The 26,261-nt window shown below is 40.3% G+C and overlaps 2 protein-coding genes across 2 annotated transcripts; one reads left to right on the forward strand and one right to left on the reverse strand.

Annotated features, from left to right (window-relative positions):
- Positions 1 to 2,577: 2,577 nt before the first annotated feature.
- LOC133018522 (uncharacterized) lies at positions 2,578 to 10,009 on the reverse strand. The gene is made up of 11 exons (XM_061084903.1): positions 9,931 to 10,009; positions 9,509 to 9,657; positions 9,260 to 9,416; positions 8,291 to 8,677; positions 7,126 to 7,410; positions 6,397 to 6,420; positions 6,013 to 6,114; positions 5,869 to 5,899; positions 5,597 to 5,646; positions 5,406 to 5,440; positions 2,578 to 3,147 (listed from the first exon to the last, which is right to left on the reverse strand). The coding sequence occupies exons 1-11, from the start codon at positions 10,007 to 10,009 to the stop codon at positions 3,064 to 3,066; spliced, it is 1,383 nt and encodes a 460-aa protein (XP_060940886.1). The 3' UTR covers positions 2,578 to 3,063.
- A 1,678-nt stretch (positions 10,010 to 11,687) lies between these two features.
- LOC133018530 (cilia- and flagella-associated protein 52-like) lies at positions 11,688 to 24,658 on the forward strand. Its single transcript, XM_061084918.1, has 14 exons — positions 11,688 to 11,748; positions 12,334 to 12,533; positions 12,751 to 12,887; positions 12,976 to 13,104; positions 13,190 to 13,289; positions 13,489 to 13,605; positions 17,559 to 17,659; positions 17,907 to 18,077; positions 19,000 to 19,148; positions 19,366 to 19,511; positions 20,129 to 20,280; positions 21,086 to 21,188; positions 22,470 to 22,581; positions 24,462 to 24,658. The coding sequence occupies exons 1-14, from the start codon at positions 11,688 to 11,690 to the stop codon at positions 24,656 to 24,658; spliced, it is 1,875 nt and encodes a 624-aa protein (XP_060940901.1).
- The last annotated feature ends 1,603 nt before the right edge of the window (positions 24,659 to 26,261 follow it).

A 26,261-nucleotide genomic window follows, 5' to 3' on the forward strand; every position in this document is an offset into this window, starting at 1 on the left:
AATCCATGTAGCTCGATTAAGAGAAGGTCTGTGATTACACCTGGAGGTACGTCATTGTTTAGCCAGGTTTCACAACAACTATTATTCCTGTTCAAGGGATTTTATTGTTTATTAAACTGAATTATGCAACAGTCTTTTTTTGAAAAACAGCCACAAGCCGCGGGTGTATCTAGTTATTTTAAAAAAATGACTCTGGATACTAAAAACAACACTTATCTTTATGGGGGGTTTCTCGCATGTTGTTGTTAGTGTTGAGCCACGAACAGTCGGTGGTCTGCAGTCAGTTGGTGAAAAATACCGAAAGGTTGAAAACCCTTTTAAATACTGTGCTTGTGTATAATTGCCTGAAAAATATCAGACCCAATGATTCATATTTGCTCTTTTCTTTGAAATATGAATCATTCTCCAAGCCACCAACAGAGAGAAGTGAACCATCGGCTGTGGGAAGGCTTCGATCTAATGTATCTGCAATGAACAGAAACATGAAGAAAGCAACAGCGTTCTTCTTCGCCTCGTCTGTTGAAGAGAATCACGTGAAATGTGTTGCTGCCCTAAATCCTCACCTAAATCCTGATTTACTAAATTAATGAAGGGCATTGCATCAGATTAAATTTAGTTATATGACCACAGACACTGTCTGGGCACACAGGAAAAGCTTTGATTCCAACACACAGCGCATTTGTTCTCCCTGTTCACTCCTTTAGCTAATGGAGACTCAGCGTGCGGTGGCATTAAAAGGGCAATTATCATGAGTTCCGAGATTGCAAATGTCATTTATTATTCACCTGACGCATGTGGAGAGGCATGCGGGGCGAGGCCAGCGTGCTGAGCGTGCAAACCGAGGTGCCACCTGCGTTAGTCAGCGTGATGAGGTCACATGTCAGACGCCTCGATACTCGGCCTCATATTCAAACAAATCTGCCCGATGCTGTTATCTGGAGCTGAATGTCTTCACTGTGCGCGCATGTCGAGTAAACTGTGACTCGCTGGAGAATAAGAGCAACACAAACCAAACAAACTTAAAATCATATCTCAGCAGTTTTTTTTTTGTCTCCATAAACAAAAAAGATTAAATACTTTCCTTGCATGTGTGTGTGTGTGCTGCTGATACACAACTGCTATAAAGGCCAGTAAAATGTAATAAAGCCCTGTACTAATACAGAGTTGGCTTTCTGCTGCTTCCTGAAGGGCAGTGCCAAGCCTTAGTTGTTATCCACCATAAAACGATTATATCACCCATGTGAGTCCACTTACTTTCACTATAGTACTAAGGTCTGAGCACACGTATTTAGATTATAAAAACAGATATAACAGCTCAAACTTTATATCTGCAGCTGCTGCACTTCTCTGCTGCTGTTTCCTCTATTTCTTCTTTTTTTTTTTTGACAGTAAATTCACCAGGGTCTTCATGTACATCAAAGTCATGTTGTTCCAGGGAGAACACAGGACCTGTTCTGTCTTTATAAAGGAGCGTGGTGCACAACCCCCCTTCATCCTGTTCTGTACCACAGGTTTGTTTGTGACGTTCAGATGAAATATAAATGCTGCCCTCTGCAGAGAACTCAGTAAAACTGCAGGCCCCAGTTTATGAATGAATGGTTTGTTGTTTTCTGCAAAATTTTTAAACTCTTCCAAATAATTTTTAAAAACATGAATTTTTATCTAAATAGTGTTCAATAACTTCATTAAAGCACACTATAAAAAGAAAAAAATCTAGAAAACTCACAATTTTAACGCAAAAAAAGATATTTTACTAAAGCATTTAATCGAATCTCTAACCCTAACCCTAGTTAAATTTAAGTCACATGTTATTTTACAGCAGCAAATCACAACTCTGTTCTGAATTTCCTTCTCAGGCTAACTAAAGCTCTAATAAGTCAACCTAGCGTGTCATATCCACATTGAATGTTCATTCCATGATGAATGAGATTGTTTTGTAATTGTGTCGAGCCTTAAGTGGAGTAACAGCCTTTGTTTATGCCAACAGACACAATCAGCAAAAGAACATTGTTTCTCAATACAAAGCTGCATGTGACTCAAGTGTGTTTCATCAGGCGTGCACAGGATGTGTCGAAGTGCGCACCGGTCCTCACCATAGTTTGTCTGCATTGTTTTGATTTTGATCAGAGAAGATCATCAAGTTGTTCACTGTTATTCAGGGCAGGCATAAAGCATCTAAATAACTTTGTTAACTAAATTCATGATTCAAATTCATGAATTAACAAATAAAGATCTTAAACTTGAGACTTACTAACCTATTTATAGTGACTCTTTACCAAGAGTGTTGGTAAGAGTTGGCTTAACAATGACTCACAGGTTAAATTGTTAGTTAACGGGATGAACTCGTTTTCATTGAAACATCAGCTTGATTTGCGCATTTCAATTTTTTGTAATTTGTTTGCATGTGTATATTTACATGGAGTTTAGTTTTTTTCATGCAAAGCACTTTGCAATCTAAACTGCTTTATAAATAAACTTTAATAACTGCAAAAAAACATGTAGTTAAAAGGGGTACAGACATCACCTAATGTCGCTGGAATTATTTGCAAATCTGAAACAGCACTATGAAGCAGTTCAGTAAGGCCAAACCAGTTTTATCATTTCACACTGCTGGATCATTTCATAATCCTTCACATTTAAAAATTAAACTTTATGACACGTGGACAACTCTATCTCCCGATGAAGATCATGTGATGTTGCTGAAAGCTCCACAGATTGTTTAGTAAGCTGCTTTGTCCGAGGTCAATAATAATCACAAAAGTTTCATATAAGTTATTCACAAGCACATATCCCACATACAAACAATAACAATAATGGTGGTAGTAAAAAATAAAAATCTGTATTTAAATCCACTTGGTTAGTTACATTCAAGATCAAACATCCCATCCTGTCAAATTGTACAATTTTACTGCTGCACATGAAACAGGAACTGAGGAAACAGCTCTTCCTGTCCTGCTGTGTAACAACAACTGATGTTACCCTGATCACTTATGATAAAGTATAAACCAAACACACACACACACATTCACACACAGGGAGAGAACACAAACATAACAAACATCTCTAATGGATCGGGGCTGTGAACGTGGAGAGAGAGTTCCATAACGGAGCTCGGGAGGCGGTCGCAGTGTCGCCATTGATACAGTCCTGCAAATAAATAAACACACACAGAGAAGCTCTGAAAAACCTCAGCTTGACATTTCCCTTAGCACAGTTCATGTCCTACCATTGCGTTGCTTGTGGCACAGAATCCTACCTTGCTATAAATACACAACATGCATATGATCTGCATTCCTATTGAGCCAATATTATAGCAATGTGTGTGTGGGTGAGGACATTTTGATGTTTTGAGTACGTTTTGGTTGGTCCTCACTAATTAAATTGGATTTTGGGGGGTTAAGGTAAGGGTTAGGCTTAAGCCATTAAGTTGTGATGGTTAGGGTAAGGGCTAGGGATAGGGTGTCCTCACAAATTTAGACACACCCGCATGTGTGTGTTTGTATATATGTGTGTATAGGAATCTGGAAATGTGTATACAGAGCCTTGGAGTGGGTAAAAGTGTAATGTGGTTTGCAAATGTAGTGTTGACAAATCTGCAGATTAATGCTCGGATCTGTGAATCTGTAGATAAATATTTAAAAGACAACATAGTCATTAATGTCTGTAAATGCAAAGTGTTCTGTTCCTAGAACTGGAAATACAGACAAGTTAAAACTCTTGACAGCCCTAGCACCAGGTTGATTTACCGGTGATTTTTGCTTCACTTCCCCATGCAAAAAGTGACAAAAAATGTTTGCCTCAATTGCTATGCCTCAGTTCAAGGTAAAATTAATATACATGTTGTGAATACAGTGAAACGGTTTGGCTGTGGCTCGGAGGTGTCACGTGCCGTACTGTTCCTGGGCAGGATTCTAAATCCCAAATTGCCCCTGACAGCTGTGCTGGCTGTGTATGAGTGATGTGTCATGAGAATGGGTGAATGAGGAAACTCATTGTGACATAAATACAGATATTTTTCAAAAATCATGTGAAAAACAAAGAGATATAACTGATGACATGTCTGTGTTTGCAGCTCTTGGAGCAAAACGATTTGTCTACGTGTATTAAACTGCAAACCTCATTACACATTTACGGATTATTAAGAAAGATTATTACAAATCGGATTAGACACAGAAAGTCTGAATACACATCTGCAGATTCCCGTATTCATTTGCAAATCTCAACAACCGTTTGCAGATTTTTTTACACATTCCCCGATATCACACAGATTCAGATGCAGTTTCACAACTCTCCACATACACACAAACATAATATTGCTGCGATATCTGCCCCAGAGATGATCTATTCTCCTACATTATTTATCCCTCTGTGGCTAATATTTTGTCTGTTGGCCTCGCCTTGAGTCGATTAGTCCTTGGATGCAGTTTTTTAAATACATTTCTAGCTTTGTCTCTCAGATTTATATGTGTCCTATGGCCTTACCTCCTGCCATATCTCCTAAATTTATTTGGGTTTACACTTGATTGAAATCACATCAAGTCTCTCTCTGCTGCTTACCTCAACAAACATTTTTATACACATTTAAATGAAGAATAACGTAAAATAGCTGCAATTATTATTTAAGTAGTGTGAGTCACATATGATTTTTACATATTCATTTTGCTGGTAAGTCTTTGTGTGAGTGTCTTATCCTCTGTATTGGCTGTTCAGTGACAGAGCACAAGGAGAAAGTGAGAGTCTGCAAAGAGCCTTTGGTCCGAGACGCCGTCATCGAGCTAATTAGTGAACGTGATATACATTTGTATAGATAATAATAATAATTCATTTTATTTGTAAGGCACTCTTCATCCGAGGATCTCAGAGTGCCACAAGTACATAGTTAAAATCAAAGTCCTAAAAACTCATCTCAAAGTAAAAACGCCTTCTTGAATAAAAAGGTTTTTAGGCCAGTCTTAAAAGAGTATAGATGAACTCAAACTCTGCAGCACTAATAAGGAATACGTGAGGGTTTCAGTTGACAGTGTGTTTGGGGATGGGAAATGTGTGTGCATGAATGTGAGTGTATGCATGTGCATGTTTGTTTACAGCAAGGGGATCAGGAGCGTTTACAGTTGTTTGTCACAGAGAATCCAGAGGGGAGAAACACGAAGGCTAGAGAAATACCAAACATACCAACGCAAAGAGGCACACTAATGTCAGAAAACTGCACATGGTCTTATTTCTGTGTCCGGATGAAGTTTGCTCCTTCAATGTTTTGGGCGTGTATTTCAAAATACTGAGACAAAAACTTCGATATAAGAAAGGAAAGTCAAAGTAAGTTATTTCAATTTTAACCCATAGCTGATAAGTCATCAAGATTTTCTTTTAATCAAATGGAGAGGATCCGTGCCTGTGATTATATTTACCTGAGAGGTGAAGCCTGACCTTCTGAGTGTAAGGTCTGTAAAAAAAAAAAAAAAAGGGGGCACAGTTACAATCAGCCAGTTGGATCAGTTAGTCATAGTTTTCAAGAACTTGTGAAATAAAAGGAATGTGGATAAATAGAGGAATCGAGTAATTATTAAGGAGGAAATGTTTTTCTGGAGAATAAACTCACCAACAACATGGTCCTTGGAATGAACTTGAGTCCAGAACTGTGCCTCCTCTCTGAAACAAGTCAAAATATTGAATACACAGGATCAAAAATACTTGATCCCGCAGGGAAATTGAGTTTCGTTCCAGCCAAGAATAGATATATATGCATCTTATATGTAAGAGCTGTCAGGGCTGTCTGAGAAATTAAACTCATTAATTAAAAGAAAGTATAAGTATAATGAAAATCTTTTTATGGTGTAACCTTTTTTTAGATTTCAATGCACAAATGTTTACCTTGTCTTCTTTTTCTCAGCTGCTGCTTTTACTGTTTGAGTAGAAAGAGAAATGAGAGTGGAAATCATGTGACTCACAAAGGAAGATGTACAAGAGGGAGAAAACGACATCGGTGACAAAGCAAAGATTCTTGAGTGAAATAACCTTTCCTGTGTGCGACCACAACCACCAGAGCTACGGAGCAGAGGAACAACACCACAGCGGAGAAGGATCCCAGCACCAGAGGCCAGTCCACAGCTGACACACCTGCAGGCGTCACACAGCCGTTAATGCTAGACACACAAAGAGGACTTTGAAAAATATAAAAGCATTTTTGTTATTAAGGAGCACTGTGGTGGAAGTGTATGATTCATGGTAGATGTAGGTACTTAAAGTGGTGAGTAATGAATTCCCTCACACTACAGACAGCAGAGATACATCCTAATTCTGCAGAGTCTGAGTAATCTGTTCAGCCTTTGCTTCCTGTCACTCAGAATTAACAAAAGATGAAAGCACATATGAAGTAATGGAGTGCTAGTGTTCGCCTACCTGGTGATGGAGGAGTCGGATCTCCTGAAATATATATGAGGAAACATATAACATTTATTATCAGGTTTGTCACATTGAGATTAAAAACTCTACTTTACAAGGGAAACATGGCCCAGAATAGCAACTGACAAAAACATAGATTAACTATTTACTATTAACTGTTAATTCTTTATCAAACATATTAAAATGTTGTTAAAGTGTGTTTTATTACTGAAAAGTGCTTGAATAATGGATAATGTTTAATTAAATTTCAAGAAAAAACTAAAGGGGGAAGTTGGTGTATTGCTGTGTGTAAAGTACAGTAAAGTAAGTAATCTACTCCAAAAAACCTCAAATAGTTTATTTAAATATTTCTTTTTCATTTTTCATTTTTCATTTTTCATTTTTCATTTTTCATTTTTCATTTTTCATTTTTCATTTTTCATTTTTCATTTTAATTGTAATGTATGTTACTAATAACATCATAAAAAGATAGTGACATTCACTACAACCAGTATTATGATGCTAGGATTTTATTGAGCAAAACTATTAATTTCTTATATAACATGGACACCTTATTGCTGCTGTTCAGTACAATTGAGATAAAGTAATAGTTGTCATAATCCAACACTATGCAATAGAGAGTAAATGACATTAAAACTTGAATATATAAAACATTTGCACACAGACAACCTGGATTTGCTTCTGAGTAAAGTAAATAACATAAACAATAGAAGTTTTAATCTTTACCTTTGATTACAGATAAAGGGCGACTGCGTTGGGAGTTGCTCCATGTCTTTCCCAGAAAGACACTGTACTGGCACTGGTACAGAACCATTAGAGAGTCTTGGACAGGCACTGGGAAAGACGCCTGGTGCTGGAACACTTTGGCCTGGTGTGTGGCGACAGGAAGCTCATTGTCTGCCAGGTAGAGGGAGAACACAGCACCAGGGTACGCAGGAGACCCAGTGCAGAGCAGATGCCAAACGTCTGTCTGCTGGTGGAGATCGAGAGTGGGCAGTGGGAGCACGTCTGCTGCAGAGAAAACCAGAGGAAACATCAGCTGGAGTGAAAAGTCTACTGACATGTCGAGTCATTTAAATAATTTATTGATCGTTTAAAACATCATGACATTTCATATTTTGGGTTTTTAGGACCAATGGTTTAACAAAAAAAGTTATTTATGTCAACCTGGGATTCTTGACTTTATGATGGTGGGCAGCTTTCAGAATGTTAGGCCCTCTCTCTATGTTAGAATTCACATTGTGTTTTATTTAGATATCAGACCCTTGATGGTATTTGGCCCTTACATCACCTCACTGTTGTCTTTTAAAGTGGAATCTCATATTACAGTTTTTACTGAGCTCATCATGCATCTGTAAAATTGAATAAAATGCAGATAAATTAAAAGCTCAACTCATTTTTATCCTTAGGGCAATAAAACATTGTATCAACTCAGTCTACCATCAGCCGCTCTTGTTTTAGTCAGTTCATTCGGATTAAATCAATTTCCATAAACTGTATTTATACCTAAGGCTTTTACTTTTTACTTATGAATTTGCTATTTTGCAAATTTAGCTTTTTCTTATTTGTGTTTTCTTGGTTTTCTTTGAGTGGTTTGTTCATTTGCTGTACTTGGCTCCTTTTGATGAAATCTCTACATCAATACTTTTCTGGGTCAAAATGAAAATTAAACCAATAATTCTTTGACATTTTATTGAACAAATGATTGATCTATTAATATTCGCAGATCAACAGATAATGAAAATAAACTTTAGTTGTGGCCTTATGATCAATCAAGATTTTTTCTGGTCAAGATTTAAGAACATCAGTGATCTATCACTGGGATCATATACAGGGACTGTTTAAGAGTTCCTAGGTCTGATCATTTAAAGGTTATCTGGTCCATTCTCACCTGTGACAGTGACCTGAACCACGTTGCTCACAGTAGAATTCACCAACTGCCTCTTTCTGGTGACCTGATAGATGCAGGTGTACTCTCCGTCCTCTCCTCCTTTCACTGGCCCCACATTAAACACTCCAGCCTGAGGTTCAGAGCTGGACACCAGACTGGACCGAGGCTGCAGGATAACAGGTGTTGCCCCCAGTGGCTCGGAAGTCTTCAGCAAAAGGAAGGCCACTGGTGACCTGGTGTGGCCCAACCGGGCCCGAGACTGAGGTGGGAGGGCAGGGAGGGAGCAGCTGAAGGAGAGCAACTCCCCACATTTGACCACGCCACTGGACGGCTCCACAGACAGGACTGGAGGAGGTGGGAAAGTGGGTGTGGTGCGGGTGGGGGGAACTACTGGAGAAATACATAAAGGCAGAAGAAGAGAAGACAGTTATCTATCGAGTTTGTGGCCTTGTTGCTTTTACAGATCATCACTCTGCACCAAATTTATGTAAAACGTAGAACAATGCTGGTTTGCCACAGTTGCTAACCAGACCTCACTCTGTAACCGTCAGCACGACAAGCCAGTACACATTGTGTTTGATGTGCTTGGGTGTGTGTGTGTGTGTGTGTGGGGTTTCTATATGAAGCGCAGGATGTAACCAGCTCTACACACACCCACAGAGCCGAGACAATAAGAGAGCAGAAGGCACCTGCAGGTTGTGGTTTCACTGTGGAGGTTAGAGAGGAGCGGATGGGAGTGTTTATTTTTCAAAACCACATGTCGAAATCATGACCTTGTGCACCTTGAACAGATCAACTGAAATCCTTTTGTTCTATGTTTCCAAAATGTAGATACAGACTTCAGACATTATATATCATTTGTGTGTTTTTTTCTTTTATAACGTAATTATGAAATGTGTGCAGATTGTTGTGTAGGCAATCGTGAGATAACTTTCTTATATGTTGTCAAGAAATTAAAGACACACAAACCGTCTTGGCGCTCCAGCTTCAAATAGGGACTGAATGCGCTGTAGCAGCCTCTCCGGTCCCGGTACAGACAGCAGAACAGTTCACCCAAATCCTCCTCCTTTACCTCGAGGGTGAACTGAGCCTCCCCAGCACCGGACTGCAGCTCCTGAGAGTCCACCTACAAGAATGAAATGAAGTGAAGGGAAAAATAATACAACATGAGCCCTGTGATAACAACACACACACAAACACACACACAAATCAAGTTACCCTATCTCTGAATCTGTATAGGAGGAAGAAAACCCCATGATGGCCTTCTGGGACCTTGCATGTCAAGACCACTGTGTTCTTTGACCTCACATAGATGTCCAGAGCAGGAGGTGGAGGAATCAGACAGGAACTGGCTGTAGAAAGTTGTCCTACAGACGGGATAGAGAAAGGTGTAAAACATACGGCAGGAGTCAGATGAGTGCAGCAGGAAAACAAACTTTCTCGCAAAACTGGTGAGTCAGCAGCTGAGGAGAACATTTAACTGGAAAATTAAAATTCTAAATAAAGAAGTAGCCTGTAATTCTAATATAAGTGTTTGTTTTAATGCTTATATTTTTATACCAAATATTTTTCTAATTTCTAGACCAAAAAAGCAATGATGTCGAGATTGTTTGTAGAAACACCCGAAGTTTGATTCTTACCCTCTGTGAGGCAAAGTTGGAGAGAAGTTAAAATCAGAGTGTAAATCCAAAGTGATCGTCCCAGACTAACAACCTGCATCTTCGTCTCAATAAGAAGAAGAAGACTGGATGAAGTTTGACAGAACGCGTAGTCCCCTCTCTCTCTCTCGCTCTCTCTCTCTCTCTCTCTCTCTCTCTCTCTCTCTCTCTCTCTCTCTCTCTGTTTATTACATCCTCTTGGAGACGGAGCGATGGGGAAGTCAAACCTGTAAACACACTTCCTTTTTTGGGGCCAGCTGGTCGGATGTGTGGTTATGAGAATAAATAGCAGCTCGCTAGACCACATAGGAAAAATATCCCCGTGTCAGCATGTTTAATAGAAACATGGAAAAGTCAGTAATGTCTGAGATGTTGTTAGGATGTTATGTGCTTGATAATAAACTGTTTGGATTTTCCGTTCTATCATGTTCTATCATTTATTTGTGATATAACTTTATGCTGTAATTCATCTTTAGGAGGATTTTAACCTTTTACATAAAGTTTATTTATATCTTGAAAGTACTATGTCATGTGCAATTTTAGGATTTCATTTGTCATGATGCGGTCAAAGTAGGAGGAAATGTCTGAAATTTAATGATCTGATACTTCAAAGGGGTTAACTGTTATTAGTCAAGCAGGCCCTTATGTTAAAAATAGCTTCTACTAGATGATTACAGACATCCGGTCAATATGGAGATTTTGTATTTGCTTGTTTGTTTTTTTATCTATTCTTCTTTTGTTACTTAAAAGACTATATCATAGATCAAATGTTGAATATAACAAGTTGATTTAACTTTTGTAAATATAGTCCTACTGGGAAGATAAAAACCCTGATGTGGTTTTGGATTTAAGGAAATGACCTGTATCTCCCCTAACACACCCATGGTTCATAAAATCAACAAGATTAAAAGTGTGGGTACATCTAGGAGCAGACACATCTGCAGATGATGGAGAGAAAAAAAAAGGGAAAGTAGATAATGACCAAGAATTAGGTCATCGCTAGACTGAACAAGATGTTTATAAACTGTCTCAACAAATCACAACTCACATTTAGTTTGCGTTAGTAGAAGTTAAAAACCCTGAGGACAATTATTAATGTGATTTCAAATTGGTAAATCTTCCTAAATGAGGTCACACATTTACTCATATTTCTTTATTGAGGAGGCAACATGTCGGATTTTCTGCAAGCAAATGGGTTTCCTTCATGTAGCACAGTGTGCTCATGTTTATACTGCTGATGTAATATGAAAACCTTGGAGCTCCAGGTTCGGAGATTACACGCTCCTCTAAGGGTTTAGAAAAGTGAGTAATCTCATCTGTGTATGAAACATTTTCTGAAGCAATTATGAAAAGCATAAAAACACACAATATACTTTCATAAACCAGTACGACCATATATCTCATTAAAACAAACAAACTGCTTTAGTTGCTCTCAGACAGTGTGGGGTCACAGGTGCCCCAAAACACTTGTGTCAACAATGACAGATTCCTTCGAACAGTGTGGCATCAAAGGCAGCGGCCTCCAAACAGTGTGGCATCAAAGCCTGCTGCCTAAACTGTTTGGCATCATAGGCAGCTGCCTCTAAACAGTGACCATTGGACGTTTCTGTTGACACCAGAGGTGCCTCTACGATCTGCCGCTTCCACTATTTGAGTTTGCCCTTTGAACTTTTATTGATGACAGTAGCATCACAAAGTATCTTTACACTCAACAGGAGGCAGAGAGAGTAGAAGTAGCCATGGCTGAAAAAACACAAGGAGTCACTAAACTTGAACTGGAGGCTGTTATTGGCTTCAATGGTGAGTTTACTAACCAACTTCCAACGGTTTCTAGTTGATGTTAAGATAATGCTAATGCTAATGCTAATGTATAATCATGAAACTCCGTCAAAGCAATACATATTTACTAGAAGACGGGTCGTCCATGTTAAATGGGAAGTATGACTCAGGATCTTGGGGTAAATAGGTGTTTCACGAACAATGTCACAACTGCCACAACAATGTCACAACTGACATTGTTCGTTAAATACCTATTTACCCCAAGATCCTGAGTCAAGAGCTTGGACTGTGACCCTCCACAGTTGTTGTTCCTCATTATAAGATTAGATGTTGCTCCCTCCATGGAGATCATCTCCAAGAGATCAGAGCCACAGTCCTTTCATCTGATCTGGGACCTTCCAGTTTGCTGCTATCAGTCTTCTAGCTGTCATGCAACCCATTGTTAGAATTTGCTTGTTGTGTTTGGACCGGATTCCTTTGACAGAATAATTCAAAAGCCACAAAGAACAGTATCACCAATGATGATCGCAAACAGTTTATTTAGTTGTCAGTTTCTGTATTAAAACATGTCAAATCTTATAGCATGCCACCCTTTCATTTCATCAGGACACGTGTTTTCTGGCTTGAACGTACACCCAGACAAAGAGCACCTCATCTATCCTCTGGGATCCACGGTCATTCTGAAGAGTCTCACAGACGGCAAGCTGGAGTTCCTCCATGGGCACACAAACAATATATCCTGTATTTCAGTGTCCAAGAGTGGATTGTATATTGCCACTGGACAGGTCAACTTCATGGGCTTTGAGGTAACATAATGTAAACCTTTCTATAATGGATCAGGATAGCTCACTAAATTCTATTTAAAGTCTATTACTTGTTTAATTTATCCTATTTGATGTGTGGTACATAAGGAATGTCATTCTTGTTTGCATCAAACACAATGAGGGCTTGAATCAATTTCCCACATTGTGTGGAAGACCAAAACTTGGAACATTTAGAATAATTATTTAAATATTTTCCTAGGCTCCAATTATTATCTGGGACTATAAACAGCGAACAATCCATGCCCAGCTGAACCTCCACAAGACGAAGGTAGAGGCGTTGTCTTTCTCTCCGAATGACAAGTACCTGGTGTCCCTCGGGGGTCAGGATGATGGCCGGTAAACATCATGTTTGCTCTAATTGACTCAGATGTACAATTCTCAATTTTGTTGAGTGTGTGATGTGTGTTTTTATGTGTTTTTTCAGCATATTCCTTTGGGAAGTTGAGACCAAGCAGTTCATGTGTGGAAGCCCAGCCTCAGCTAACTGTTCTGGTCACTGCTTCACTCTTCAGTACTCGAATACCAACGACCACGTCTTTGTTTCAGCTGGAAAGTGAGTGAATGGTGTTCCTAGTTAATGTGGCTTTGATGTTTGTATCTGCAACAATAATAAATATCTTTTTTGGGGGGGGGGTCAGCGAAACACTGCGAGTCTGGGAGCTGAACCTCACCAACCGGAAGATCACAGCCACAGAGTGTCAGGCAGGAAAGCTCAGGAGGATGGTGAAGTGCATAGAGGTACGAGGCCGTGAGAGTCTTTCATTCACATCATGTTGTTTATCCAGCTTATTAAACTACTTTTAACCACTTTGATGTTTATCTGAGTTTTGCTTAATGGCTTTTGTCAGTTTAACTGCTGATACAACTGAGATACAAAACGCATAGTACACTAGATATGATAGCATTGGTCAGGTTGACTTGTTTGTATATCACACAGATCTCAGAGGACGATCAGTTCATTTTCTGTGGCACAAGCAGTGGAGACATAATGAAAATCAACCTGAATTCGATGCACCTGAGTGACTGTGGTCCAGTTAAAACAAAATACGAACTGGTAAGTCAGCCTCATGAGGCGCAACACGGGTAATTTCAGCTGTTGTTCACCTGCACTGTCATGTTTCCTGCATTGTTTATCCTGCTGATACCGTTTTCCTGTTTGAACGCTCCTTGGAAAATATATGCAATAATTGATGTTATGAAGTTTATTTAATCAGCAGCTGTAAGTTCTACATTTGTGTGTATTTTCCTTTTAGTCTTTTATTTATAGTGTGGTAGCTTTTAGGTTATACGTCCTGTAGGTAATTCAAATAGATCTTCAATATTTGACCAGATCTTTGTTGTTGTGCAATAGGAGTAGACTTGACGTTGGCTAATTATTAATAATCATGAAATATGATTATTAAAATAATAAAAGATTATTTATTAAAAATAATTAAAAAAATGATAAGGCCATAACTTATCGTAGAGGGGCACCACCCTGGTTACAGGGACCAACGAAATCAAGCTATAAATATCAGTCTCATATGATATTGGTTAAATTAATAATCTTAATAGTTAATACTAATGATTATTTAATAAACAGTAAAGGCTTCTAAGTTCGAGCACAGGCAATCATAATCCAGCTGTATTCACACACTTATGCACAAATAATCACAGACTACAGATACTTTAATTACAAAAGCATTTATTAAAAAGGGGAAATACCATTAATGTTATTTAATGATTCATCATTTTAACAGACTCCAATATTTCAAAGATAAACACAGCAGCAGCACTCATCACAATTCAGAAAATACATGTAAAACCTGCGGTCTACCTATGTATGTCTGTCTCTGTGTGTGTGTGTGTGTGTGTCTGTGTCAAAGTGTCTCTCTGTGTGTGTGTGTGTCTATGTGTGTGTATGTGAAATAAAGTTAGTGTTATTTAATGATTCATCATCTTAACAAACTCCGATATTTCAAAGATCACAACAGCAGCAGCACTTATCACAATTTAGAACACGCAAGTAACCTATGGTCCATCTATGTGTCTCTGTGTGTGTGTGTCTGTCTGTGTCTATCAATGTGTGTGTGTGTGTGTGTGTGTGTGTGAGAGAGAGCGAGAGAGAGAGAGAAAAAGAAGGGGGCGTGGCGATGACGCAGTCACGTCACATCTAAGATGGCGGCCGATCATGATTCGTGGAATCAAGGCCTAAAAACTCTCAAAATGGTTGTGACTACAAAACAAGATGGCGGAGCCGTTATGAATTTAGAGCCAGAATGGAGGGCGGGTCTAGAGATGAATAATCTCCAATGGCCGCCGGACCACGTGTGAGACACATGGAGGAGGCAGAACAAAAGGGTTCTTTGTTCTAGCTTAGTTTTGGCTTCAAAATGGCGGCCAGATGCGTTCAGGCCCTTTAAATATAGATTTAACTATGTTACATGAACTGTATTCTAAATACAGATCGGAACGGGTGTATAGGTCGGTTTAGAAGGAGAGAGAGGGAGAGAGAGAGAAACATGCAAGGAGAGAACAAAGCTCTTAAAAATATGCCGGAGATCAGTTAACAGTGGTTTCAACCCTCAGCCCTCAAGCGAACGTTGTGGGCTGAGGTTCTGATCAGTAAAATCACTGCAGACTCACACAGACGTTAACAGCGTGGCCGGAGGCTTTTCTCGCGGCGCTTATTCACTGTAACACAAAACATTGCCGTCAAACCGGAAACCGGAAGTAGCGGCTCGGAGTAGCCGGCTCGTCACGGCTAAAACAATGAAGAAACACGGAGGTTCCGCAAGCAAATACCCTCAAACAATACGCTACGTATTAAACTAACAACTGCCCAGACAGTTTAAGCCTCTTACTGTGACCTTGGTTTCGTGGGGTGCATGCGCGTTACGCGCGGATATCCCGGAAGTCCGGTGAACAAGCTTGTAGTCTCTTAGGCGAGCTCCCGCTGGTCCGCCAGGAACAGCGGGTGTCGCGCAGGGCTGAAGAGGAGCGGATTTTCTCGTGCTGCCTCGACGGGATGACGTCGTCCTTCTTCTTCAGGGATGTGCGGCTGCGTGGAGCCGGTTGAAGATCGTGTGGGAAAAATAATAAAAGTCCGTGTCTCACTCGTCTCGCGAGTGAGATTCCTGTTTGGTCTTTTCAAGTTAAAACAGCGAAAATGTCCTTTCAAAATAAAACTTCGACTGAGATAAAAGAAGAATAATGGAATGAATTCAAATAAACGTCTTATCGCCTCCATTAGCTTGCTGAGTCGTGTAGTAAGACCTCAAGAGGCCTAGTTGCAACTTGAGCAGTGGAGTGGAAAAGAGGACAAAGAAAGTCTCTTAAAAATACTGAGTTAACTAATAAAACCCCTAGGGGTTTTGTTGTAGCTTGGGCATCTGAGTGAAAAGAGGATGATTTCTGTGGGTTCAGCCCTTTTAAGTCATGTTCCAGGTGACTCCCCCCTGGGAGGAGGGGTCAAGGGTTAGTGTGGCCATCGGCCAATTGAAAGGTCAGAAGTCAAGTCTCAGGGAGCGGCTTACAGTGGGGTCCTTGAAGGACCCAGGAAGTGATTTGCTTTCACATGGAGATCTTATCTCCATGTGGTTTTTTTTATGTGAGGGGTTTCTCTCGGCTGGTCTCAAGCTTTATGACCCATTGTCTGATGGTCAGCACACTGGGAGTCTCCCCCAACATTGTATATAGATTGATCAATCCGCTTCTATCAAAGAACTCAAAATTTGAGAAGTAATATATTCTTTGTCAGTGTTGGGGAGTAACGGAATACATGTAACGGCGTTACGTATTTAGAATACAAATTATGAGTAACTGTATTCCGTTACAGTTACAAAATAAATAGATGGTATTCAGAATACAGTTACATTGTTGAAATCAGTGGATTACATGACGGTACTTCTCGAGTTTATTCACTCTCTCGTAAATCAACCGGCGGCAAAGCCCCCAGGAAGCAGCTGGAGAGCAGGGCTGCCGTAAGAGAGCCCGGACCCCGGCGGCGTGAAGAAGCCTCACCGCTACAGGCCCGGGACCGAGGCTCTGAGAGAGTTCCGTCGCTACCAGAAATCTACGGAGCTGCTGATCCGCAAGCTGCCCTTCCAGCGCCTGGTGACAGAAGACCGACCTGCGCTTCCAGAGCTCCGCTGTCATGGCTCTGCAGGAGACCAGCGAGGCACGCCGGGTTCACACCGGACGCTGAAGCGCCGGGCAGCGCTGATAATATCACCCGTTGACCCAGTAGTATAAAAGCATAAAGTCACTTGTTGCTCCAACATTAACTGCAACAGCGTCCCAATTTAATGTCATCTATCTTCAAGAACTTCTCCGCTGTTTGTTCCGTTCAATGTCGGGTGTCGAGGGTAAATTACGTATTCTCCACCCCCCCCCCCCCCCTCTCTTTTTATCTTTATGACTGCTTGTGTGTCTGTAGTGGATGGGCAGAAGGGGGCATTTAATAATGTGATCGGTCAAATTGGTAAAATTAAAACTCCAGGACAACAGAAGGTGAATACAAACTATTGGATGCATGCTTTTTCATTCATTTATATCATATAAAATGTCATCAATATCGTTTAAAATCATTTTTCAGTGTGTTTCCTGGAGCGATACGCTCGCGTCAAGCGCAAAAAAAATAGACTCGACGCCGAAACGATCGCTGCACTGCAAGGCAGCCTTGGCTCAGGGGGGGGGGGGGGGTCCTTCAGCGTCCGGTGGGGCCGGCACAGAGGTGGGAGTGGATGGGAGCCGGACATCCAGCTGAGAGAGAGTTTAAACTGCTGCTGCTCCACTGACTATAACAACGCCGCAATCATGCACTTAAAAAATGCAATACAAACCGGAAGTATTCCAAGTATTCAGAATACGTTACTCAGATTAGTTAATGTAATGGAATACGTTACAGATTACATTTTTGGGCATGTATTCTGTATTCTGTAACGGAATACGTTTTGAAAGTATCCTTCCCAACACTGTTCTTTGTGTACCTAATACGTAATTTAAAGTCATGCCTTTTCTGTGCAGGGTGTCAGTGTCCTGAAAATACTGGAGTCCGGGGACCTACTTCTCGGATCTGGATCTGGTACCATCACTCTGTGTTCCAGTGCTGACTTCCAAATTCTCAAGTGAGTCCAACAACTATATCATTGTATCATGTAAATGTACAGATACACACACACACACACACACACACACACACACACACACACACACACACACACACACACACACACACACACACACACACACACACACACACACACACACACACACACACACACACACACACACACACACACACACATTGGTCTGGACAGAATACCAATGTGATGTTAACTGTTTAACTTTGCTTTTATCTCTTTTCCCCTGTAGGAGTGTTGAGGTGGAAAAGGGGGTGACCTCCATTGCTTTAAGCGGAGAAGACGACCATTTCTATGTTGGGACAGAGGCTGCTCGGATGTACCGCATCAGTTACATGGACTTCAATGCTGAACTATTGTCCAGCAGCCACACGAGTGCTGTCAAGGACATAACCATTTTTAAGTAAGTAGTAGACAGAGAGGAAATCAGGGGGGTCACTGTAATCAGTCAATGAACCCACCAGAGAGTAAAATGGCTTCTGGCCTTGTTTCAGCTTTAATAATTGACAGAATCTTTTTGACATTGAGATTTACATGAATAAGGTAAATATCAAACACTGTTTAAATTCAGTCTTGTTTATATTATATTCAATTGTAATCATAAAAGCCTCTCACAAATTATGTAAACAAGCTCTAACAAAGAAATATTGAATAGTTTCCACTTCAGATGTGATGTATTGTATAAGTTTGCATTGGCATTTGTTGTCTCATTCTGCAGTTTTCAATCTATTCACATTTGTTGTGGAAAAAAAGCTTAGGTATTTCACTGTTTTTCTCAAACAATTTTTCTTAAGGTGAACTTTGCAATAATGCTATATTTCAGTAACGATCACAAGTAATTCAGCCAGTCTGCATATTGAGATGTAATTTTGCCCCCTGGCTGAATAAATCCCTCCCAGTCACAAATCCTTCCTCTTGCAGGTAAATGATATGCACACAAGGGAAATCATATCCCCTCTGATATTCTGTTAAGCAAAACTAAATCTTTGCTAATATTATATGAACATATAGTGATGATTCCTAAACCTCTAATGTGACTAGATGTATTTCTTACTTTGGCAAATTAACGTGAACTTTTGTTAAAACTTTAAATACCTCCTTGTGCATAACTTCAGTACCGCATTGTGCTCACTAGAGGGTGACATATGAATGCCTCATCCATGTCACTCCATCTGAGCTTAGAAAAACTGTTTTAATTGAAGACATATTGTACATAGACGTGGGTTTGAATCTAACTCCATAATATAAATAATTCTATGGAGTTCTGGTTGCCCCTTATAACCCACATTCACTTAACTAAAATTATTTTTTTGTTTTTCTGCCAGTGGAACCTCTGAATTATTTGGAACCTGTGCTGAGCAGGACATCAAGCTGTGGCACATTGACAACCCCAAAGAGCTGCTGTGCATAACTGTACCCAACAAGACCTGCAATGCCATGGACTTCATGGCTAATGGTCAAAGCATCATTAGTGGTGAGAATCAGGGAGAGATATCCGTAAACCACACACTGGAGCTTATTGCTCCAAGGCTCTGTTTCTGTTTCTTGATGTGAACTCTAGCTCCTTGTTTATATCGCTCACTGGTGGGCATGGACCACTAACACCTTTGCTAATATTTACTCTTTAACCTACTGAAATCAAACATATCTTTTTGACGGCAGACAGCTTTGAACTGGTCTCTATTTTCCAGCATGGGACGATGGTGCGATTCGTGTGTTTGGGCCAGAAAGCGGTCGGCTCATACTCATCATTCACAATGCTCACAAAAAGGGGGTGACAGCCATCGCTGGCACCAGGTCCTGCAAGAGGATCGTCAGTGGAGGGGGAGATGGAAAGGTCAGTCGTCATTAATAGTGATATGCTTCATCCTAATAATTCAGTTTCCTCATCAGGTAAAATTAAAAACAAAGCAACACATTCTAATTCTCCAAATACCATGATAATAAATAGATTTTAAAAAGTCAGTACCCATCAACCCTTCCTCGATGTGCAGTAAACAGCTGGTTACTCAACACATTACTTTCTGGACAGTTTTGTTTTAAGTAAGAAGCTACATGGTTAAATAGTAACTGAATATAAATTAGTTTTAGTAACACAATCTAAAGCTAACTTAGAAATGGCAACTTCTGTAGCACACATGGCGAGGAGTTCTGTTAAACTCTATGAAAACAAATCCTTTCAAGTCAAGTCTCTAGAGTTGCTTTTCTTTAATCTATTGTAATTCTATGATACAGATGCAGGGCTATAATGCTCACACACAAATATTTTAACATGTGTGTTCAATACATTGAGACTGCATTATGACAGATTTAAAACAGAAAGACAGAATATAGTCGTACTATGCCATTGCATTACAAATGACTGAAAGAAAGACAATTATTGTATTTTAATATGAATAATATCTGATGTACAAAGCGCATCCTGAGAGGCTTAATGGCGTTCTCCTATTGTAGATGCGTGTGTGGGAGCTGGAGAAACAAGGCCATCAACTGCTGGAGACCATGACAAAGCACAAAGGCGCTGTGACTTGTATCCAAATCAAGTGCGACGACAGTGAGTGTGTCTCTGTCAGCACTGATGGTTCCTGCATCATATGGGACCTTGAGTGAGTAGCTCATCTGCATATGCAAACACATGTGAACTTCAATTCACAGGGCAAAAACTTAAACACCCATTTCACACATACTGTATTTATCTTTATTCTTGTATAATTAGTGAATACCGCACTCTCCTGGGTTTTCTAATTCATATTTAGTTTATGTTAGTGGTTGTAGGAAATACAATACAAGCCTGTGATTCATTGGTCAAATGTTAATTCCACCCATAACCTCAAAGTGGCTGAATCTTAAATTAGAGTTTTCTAACACTCAGCTGGGTCTATTTTGCTGAGAGGACACATTGTAATAATGGAATTTCGTATTGGTTGCAAACGTTAATGTTTTACGACACTATTTACTACTATGACGATTACAGCATCGCTATCATATGATCACAAATAGAGATACCTCAAGAAATGCACTTTTACATTTTTTTACTTTTTCATCATGTCACTTATCCCATGGCATCATATGATGAGGAATTATTTTCTGGACAATAAAAGCTTTAGATTGTCTCTCTATGATTTGTAGAGGCCGTTCTGCCTGTTTGTAATGGGCTGTTTCTTTGGCCTGCGTTAATTCCGGCTTCAGCTTTCTCTCTGAAATTGTAAAAGCGACCTGCAGTTATTGAATTTAGTAGGAAAGTTAAGGCCCCAGTCAACTTAATCCTGTTGCCAAGCCTGCTGCTCACCTGTTTCTTCAAAGCTTGACTCGGTACACAGGACCCATGTGTGTGTGAGTGTGTGTTTGTGTTAAGAATGAAACCAAAGTTTTTTATCTCATCCTCTGGCTCTTCTGCTTCTCTTCCTGTAGGCGATTCATGAGTCTTCAGGTGATGGCCACCAACACGATATGTAAGGCAGTGTGCTACCACCCAGAGGAACACCAGATCATTACCAGTGGCACGGACAGAAAGGTGAGCCTCCGGACTCTTACTCATTACACATAGTGCTGTAGAATACTGGATTGATTTAAGGCATCTTGTTGTATTGCAGAGCCCAACTAGAGGCATCCATTACATTAATCTAAAAAATCCTTCCATGTATTGGTCTTGGTTGGTTTTAGGCCCTGGGATGTAAGAGCTGGCTCGCAAATAATTTCCATGGGACTCATAACAGAGCCACTCATCCCTCACAGGAAAAAAAACATAGTGATTGGAAATCCCTCTGTGTGCAAAGAGACTGACACTCAACAATCATAATCTAGATATCTCATTATGCTGTTGTTGTCGTTATAATCTCAACTCAGTGAAAAGCCTGTCTCTCTTGTAAGATCAGCAGACTTGCACGAGCACAGAAACTTGCGTGTCTGTAGATTAGCTAGAAATGCTCCTAATTTGTTTTTAGGCTCAACATAATTAAGCCACCGTGTTGGCTGCTAGTCCTTGTGGAAAATAAACTCAACAGTCACACTCGGAGTCGATGTGATTAACTAAGCATCATTTATTTATATAAGGTCACAAGTTCGCCGTGGCAGAGTGAAATGCTTATTCCCCACGTTGGGAGGAGAGGAAAAGTTGTCCTTATTAACGCAGCGCTGTGGATGTGCTGAGTGAGCGGAGAGCCTATTTAGAGTGAGAGTGGAGCAGGACAGATTTTCAGCTACTTTTTGTTTCCCTAAACTGCTCTCAAAGCCAAAAATTTAGGTTTTCATACATGATTTTTGGATCAAAACGTAGGAATACTTGTTAGTTTAGCAGAAATGTCACTCCATTGCCTCTCTCCTTTGGGTATAATGGTAATTTTGAGAGGAAATTTCTGGAAGGAAGAATTCAGTCAAATTTATATATATATATATATGTGTGTGTGTGTGTGTGTGTGTGTGTGTGTTCAGCAAAGCCTTGGGATTCTCCAGGTGTCTTAATTTCACAGATAGGACTTATAGTATTTGAAAAAGAAGCAGTTGTTCAAGACTGTGCTAGAGCAAAGAGGTGTCTCTTCCCCATTTGGTCTAATTTTTTGACACATGCTAGATGAATTTTTCCTTCGTTTTATTATTTTATTTCACTTTATTCGATTAAACGCTTCAAAAATAGTGAAGAAATGAGACACATCAATATCAATGTACATCATACTGAACATACATATAAGCGTTTGGTTCTACCTCCATCTAGGCTAGGACATGGACTTCCATAAACAATGCCGATAATGAACCCACCAACATTTTATCATTTATGTGTTCTTTGTGTTTGTCTCAGGTTGCCTACTGGGACGTGTACGAAGGTGCGACCATAAGAGAAGTGGAGGGCTCCCAGTCTGGGCCCATTAACGCCATGAGCATTTCCCAGGACGGCAAACACTTTGTAACGGGTACGGCCCATTAAACCTCTGCTGCTTGTTACATTGCTCACTATATGTTTATATTTATGTATTTCCAATAAATATAATAATAGTCTCTAGACCAGTGGTTCTTAACCTCATTGGAGGTACTGAACCCTGCAAGCTTCAGCAGTGCATTCACCGAACCCTTCGTAATTGGAAAAATAAAATAGTATTTCTTCAAAATATAGGTATATATTTTGTTAGTGCACAAAATGAACCATGCATCAGTTGCACACAAAATCACTGTGTTCAAAGAACAAAACTTGAATTTCACACAAAAACATAACCCAATGAATATTTACTGCAAATCAATGTGACTTTTGCTGTTGCCTTCCAGATACAAGTTCAGAAATGCGCGGCTTCACCTTGGCAAGTGCCACTCTCAGATCATTTTCGCAACAAAGTCTGTTCCTTTTCTTAATCTGCGTGACAATGTTCGTACTCTCGCAAAAACAGGGCTAATTCCACACGCATGGCAAAAACACGATTCAGCACCTTTCCCCGGGATAATCACCGAACGTTAGAAAGGTACAGAAGTACCTTGAACTCAGAGCCCATTTCCTTACACAGCTCTTTGAAGATGCGGTGCTTCACAGCACTATTGCGCACATAGTTCACAGATTCAACTACAATTTGTAATACTTCTGCCAGTTTTGGAGGAAAGGTTTTTGTTGCCAACGCATGCCTGTGCAGAACACAGTGCGTAACAATGATGTGTGGTGCATCGGATTTCACCAGCGCTCCAAAACCAGAGTTGTTGTCCCAGCATGGCTGGAAATCAGATCTGCAACTACTTGAGCCAAGATGTCATCGCTCATGTCGTCTATTCTACTGCTGATAGTGTCATTTGTCAAGAAGAATTTGGGATAACTTATCTTCATCAGATTTTCCCAGGATGATTTCCGCCATCTTCAAAGCAGCTGGTTTTACGAGTGTTTCACCAATGGTGTGTGGTTTGCCCTGCTTTGCAATCAGGTACGCAACTTCATACGATGCTGTGAGGATCGGTTTGTCGATGGGTACATGCCGAGAACAGGCAGAGTAGCCTTTTCATCGAATCTGGCTCTCTTCACGTTGAATTCATCGAGCTGTGTGTTCTTGTATTTCCAATCTCCATGCAGCTTAAGGAAGTGTTCCTTTAGTTTTGCCGGTGCCTGAATTGCTCAACTTGGCATTGCAAATCATGCATTGAGGACCCATCACGTTCCTTTATACACGTGAATCCATAATGTACGTATTCGTCCAACCACTTTCTTTTTTTGCTCGACATAGTTAGTATGAAGGGATTGAAAGATTAAAATAAAATAACAAATGACGTACAATCACCACAGCCACAAGTCGACCACTGAGTGCACCAAGTTCCCTGCAGCACAGATATCAACGCTAAGCAGTGTGGCATGATCAGCTGCAGCCAATGATGGCCAAGCGGACGTCACAAATAATGCAAGTGGCCTGAATTCATTTTGTGTAACACATTTTTATTAAGCAAATAAATATTTGTAATCTAACACAGCGAAGAAAAATAGTGTGTTGCCAAATTCTCGGCAGCCATTTTTTTGAAGGCCGACAAAAAAACGGCCTGACATTGCTAGTGTGAACTGGGCTACACTGTGTGTGTCTTGAGCCCTGCCGAACCCCTGAGAGTGACTCACCGAACCCCTGGGGTTCGATCGAACCCAGGTTAAGAACCACTGCTCTAGACTATAATAGTCCCCAAGCTCCTGGATTATTGTTGAATCAGTATTGTCTTGTCTCGGGTTATTTCTGACGCTTTTTTACTTTTAAATATTGAATGTTTTCATCTCTTCAGAGCTTTTGCTTTAGCTGTAATCAAACTTACTGACACTATTCTCTCCCTTCCATGCCAGGTGGAGAAGACAAGCTGGTGAAGGTGTGGGACTACATGGAAGGCACAGTGACACACGTGGGGGTAGCTCATGGTGTCACTATCACCAGCATCAAGATGTGCTCCAACAACCGCACCTTAGTCAGCACCAGCGCAGACGGAGCCGTTCTCCGCTGGAAGTTCCCTCATCCGTCGTCCTCCAAATGTGACACTACATGAGGAAGAAGGAACTTTTAATCCAGTGCCATAATTCATATTATATATTTATCAAAAATTCTCCTGAAATCTTTCCTTTGATGCAAATACTATCATACGAAACCGGTTTTACGTTCTTACATTGTCTTACATTAGGGAGTATACAGTGACATTGTTCGTCAAAGTAACAGGTTGAACTTTTGAACCCACCCTCGACCAATAGGAGGCTGCCAACTCACGTTGTCCGGCCTCCTGAGCCCGACCCCTTCCAATGAGCTTTGAAAAGGGTTCTGACTCCTCACCGTCTGCACCTGTAACTTTTGGGAATTGTCGTGTCGTCCATCTTTATTTTACTTTGCTTCACTATTTGATTTGATTCTACACTACAAAAAGAGTCAAGAAAAGAGACACCACAATATCAGTGTACATCATACTTAATATACATATTGTGGCATCACAAGGGTCCCTGTAGACGAGGGGGGCTACATTCGTTTTCAAGACCGGCTGCCACAACACAAAATGGCTGCCGATGCACACACTACAGCTACCAGAATGCCTCACCACTCACCCAAGTGTAGGTGTTTAAGCCACCTAATAGAGGCACACGGCTGGAAGGAGCTCGGAGTCCAAACTTTGATAGAGAACTACATGGAAAACCTTTGTCCTATCATACAAAAATTCCTGTGCCTTAAGGTTGAACTAATTTCTTAAATACGCTGGTGGAAATCACCGTTCCCTTATCTCTGGTGAATAACTCTAGCTTGTCTCAGATTGGACGGGGAGAAAACCCAGACGACGAAATGGAAAATCCCCCTTAACGAACCCCTTATGAAACAAAGAGGCCATGGATCCATTTATCTTCACATATATTTGTAATCAACCCTATTACTGAATAAACATACTTTTATAAATGCATTGGGTCTTTAAACATTTCTAATGAGCAAGCTGGTTGGCTGGAGGAGTTAAAATGTATCATGCAATGTTGAAATTTGTCAGAAAATTCTGGTTCTGTAGAGGGTCCTGAAGGATGTGAAGAAATGGAGCCAACACCCCCATACTTCTTTTTGGAGGCATTTTCGCGCTATTTCACCAGATAAAATTTGTCTGGAGCCGCAAAACATATTTGATAACCCAGCATATACACACCCGAGGCCTGTTTGTGTGTACGTGCCTGATCACTTTCATCGTATTTTAACTGATTTTGATCAGTTCATTGTTCACAAACACACTACACAGTGAGTACAGTACCAGATTCATAAACATATTTATACAGATATCACAAACACATGCCTCTAAAATTCCTCAACCTTAGTTCTGTAAAATGTATCCCTGTCTACTTTCTGTTTTCCAGAAGAATGTGAAATTGTACTCGCACATCCTATTCACATCACATGTAGCTGTTATTTTGCTTTCTTGACATCAGAACTTCATTTTTGGCACTGCAAAATATTTTCTATCTGGAGCTCTCTCTATATATTTATTAATAAAGCATTGATTTCTCCAAGGAGTGAGCTTGCTTGGCATAAAGTGTGAAGGTTTTGGCCAATAAGAAGCACACAAATGCCAGGATACCACGAGTCAAACAGCTAAAGAAGAAACCTCAGTCAGTTAGGAGTCTCACATTAAG

The sequence above is a fragment of the Limanda limanda genome, chromosome 2, assembly GCF_963576545.1.
Source record: "Limanda limanda chromosome 2, fLimLim1.1, whole genome shotgun sequence".
Classification (NCBI taxonomy): domain Eukaryota; kingdom Metazoa; phylum Chordata; class Actinopteri; order Pleuronectiformes; family Pleuronectidae; genus Limanda; species Limanda limanda.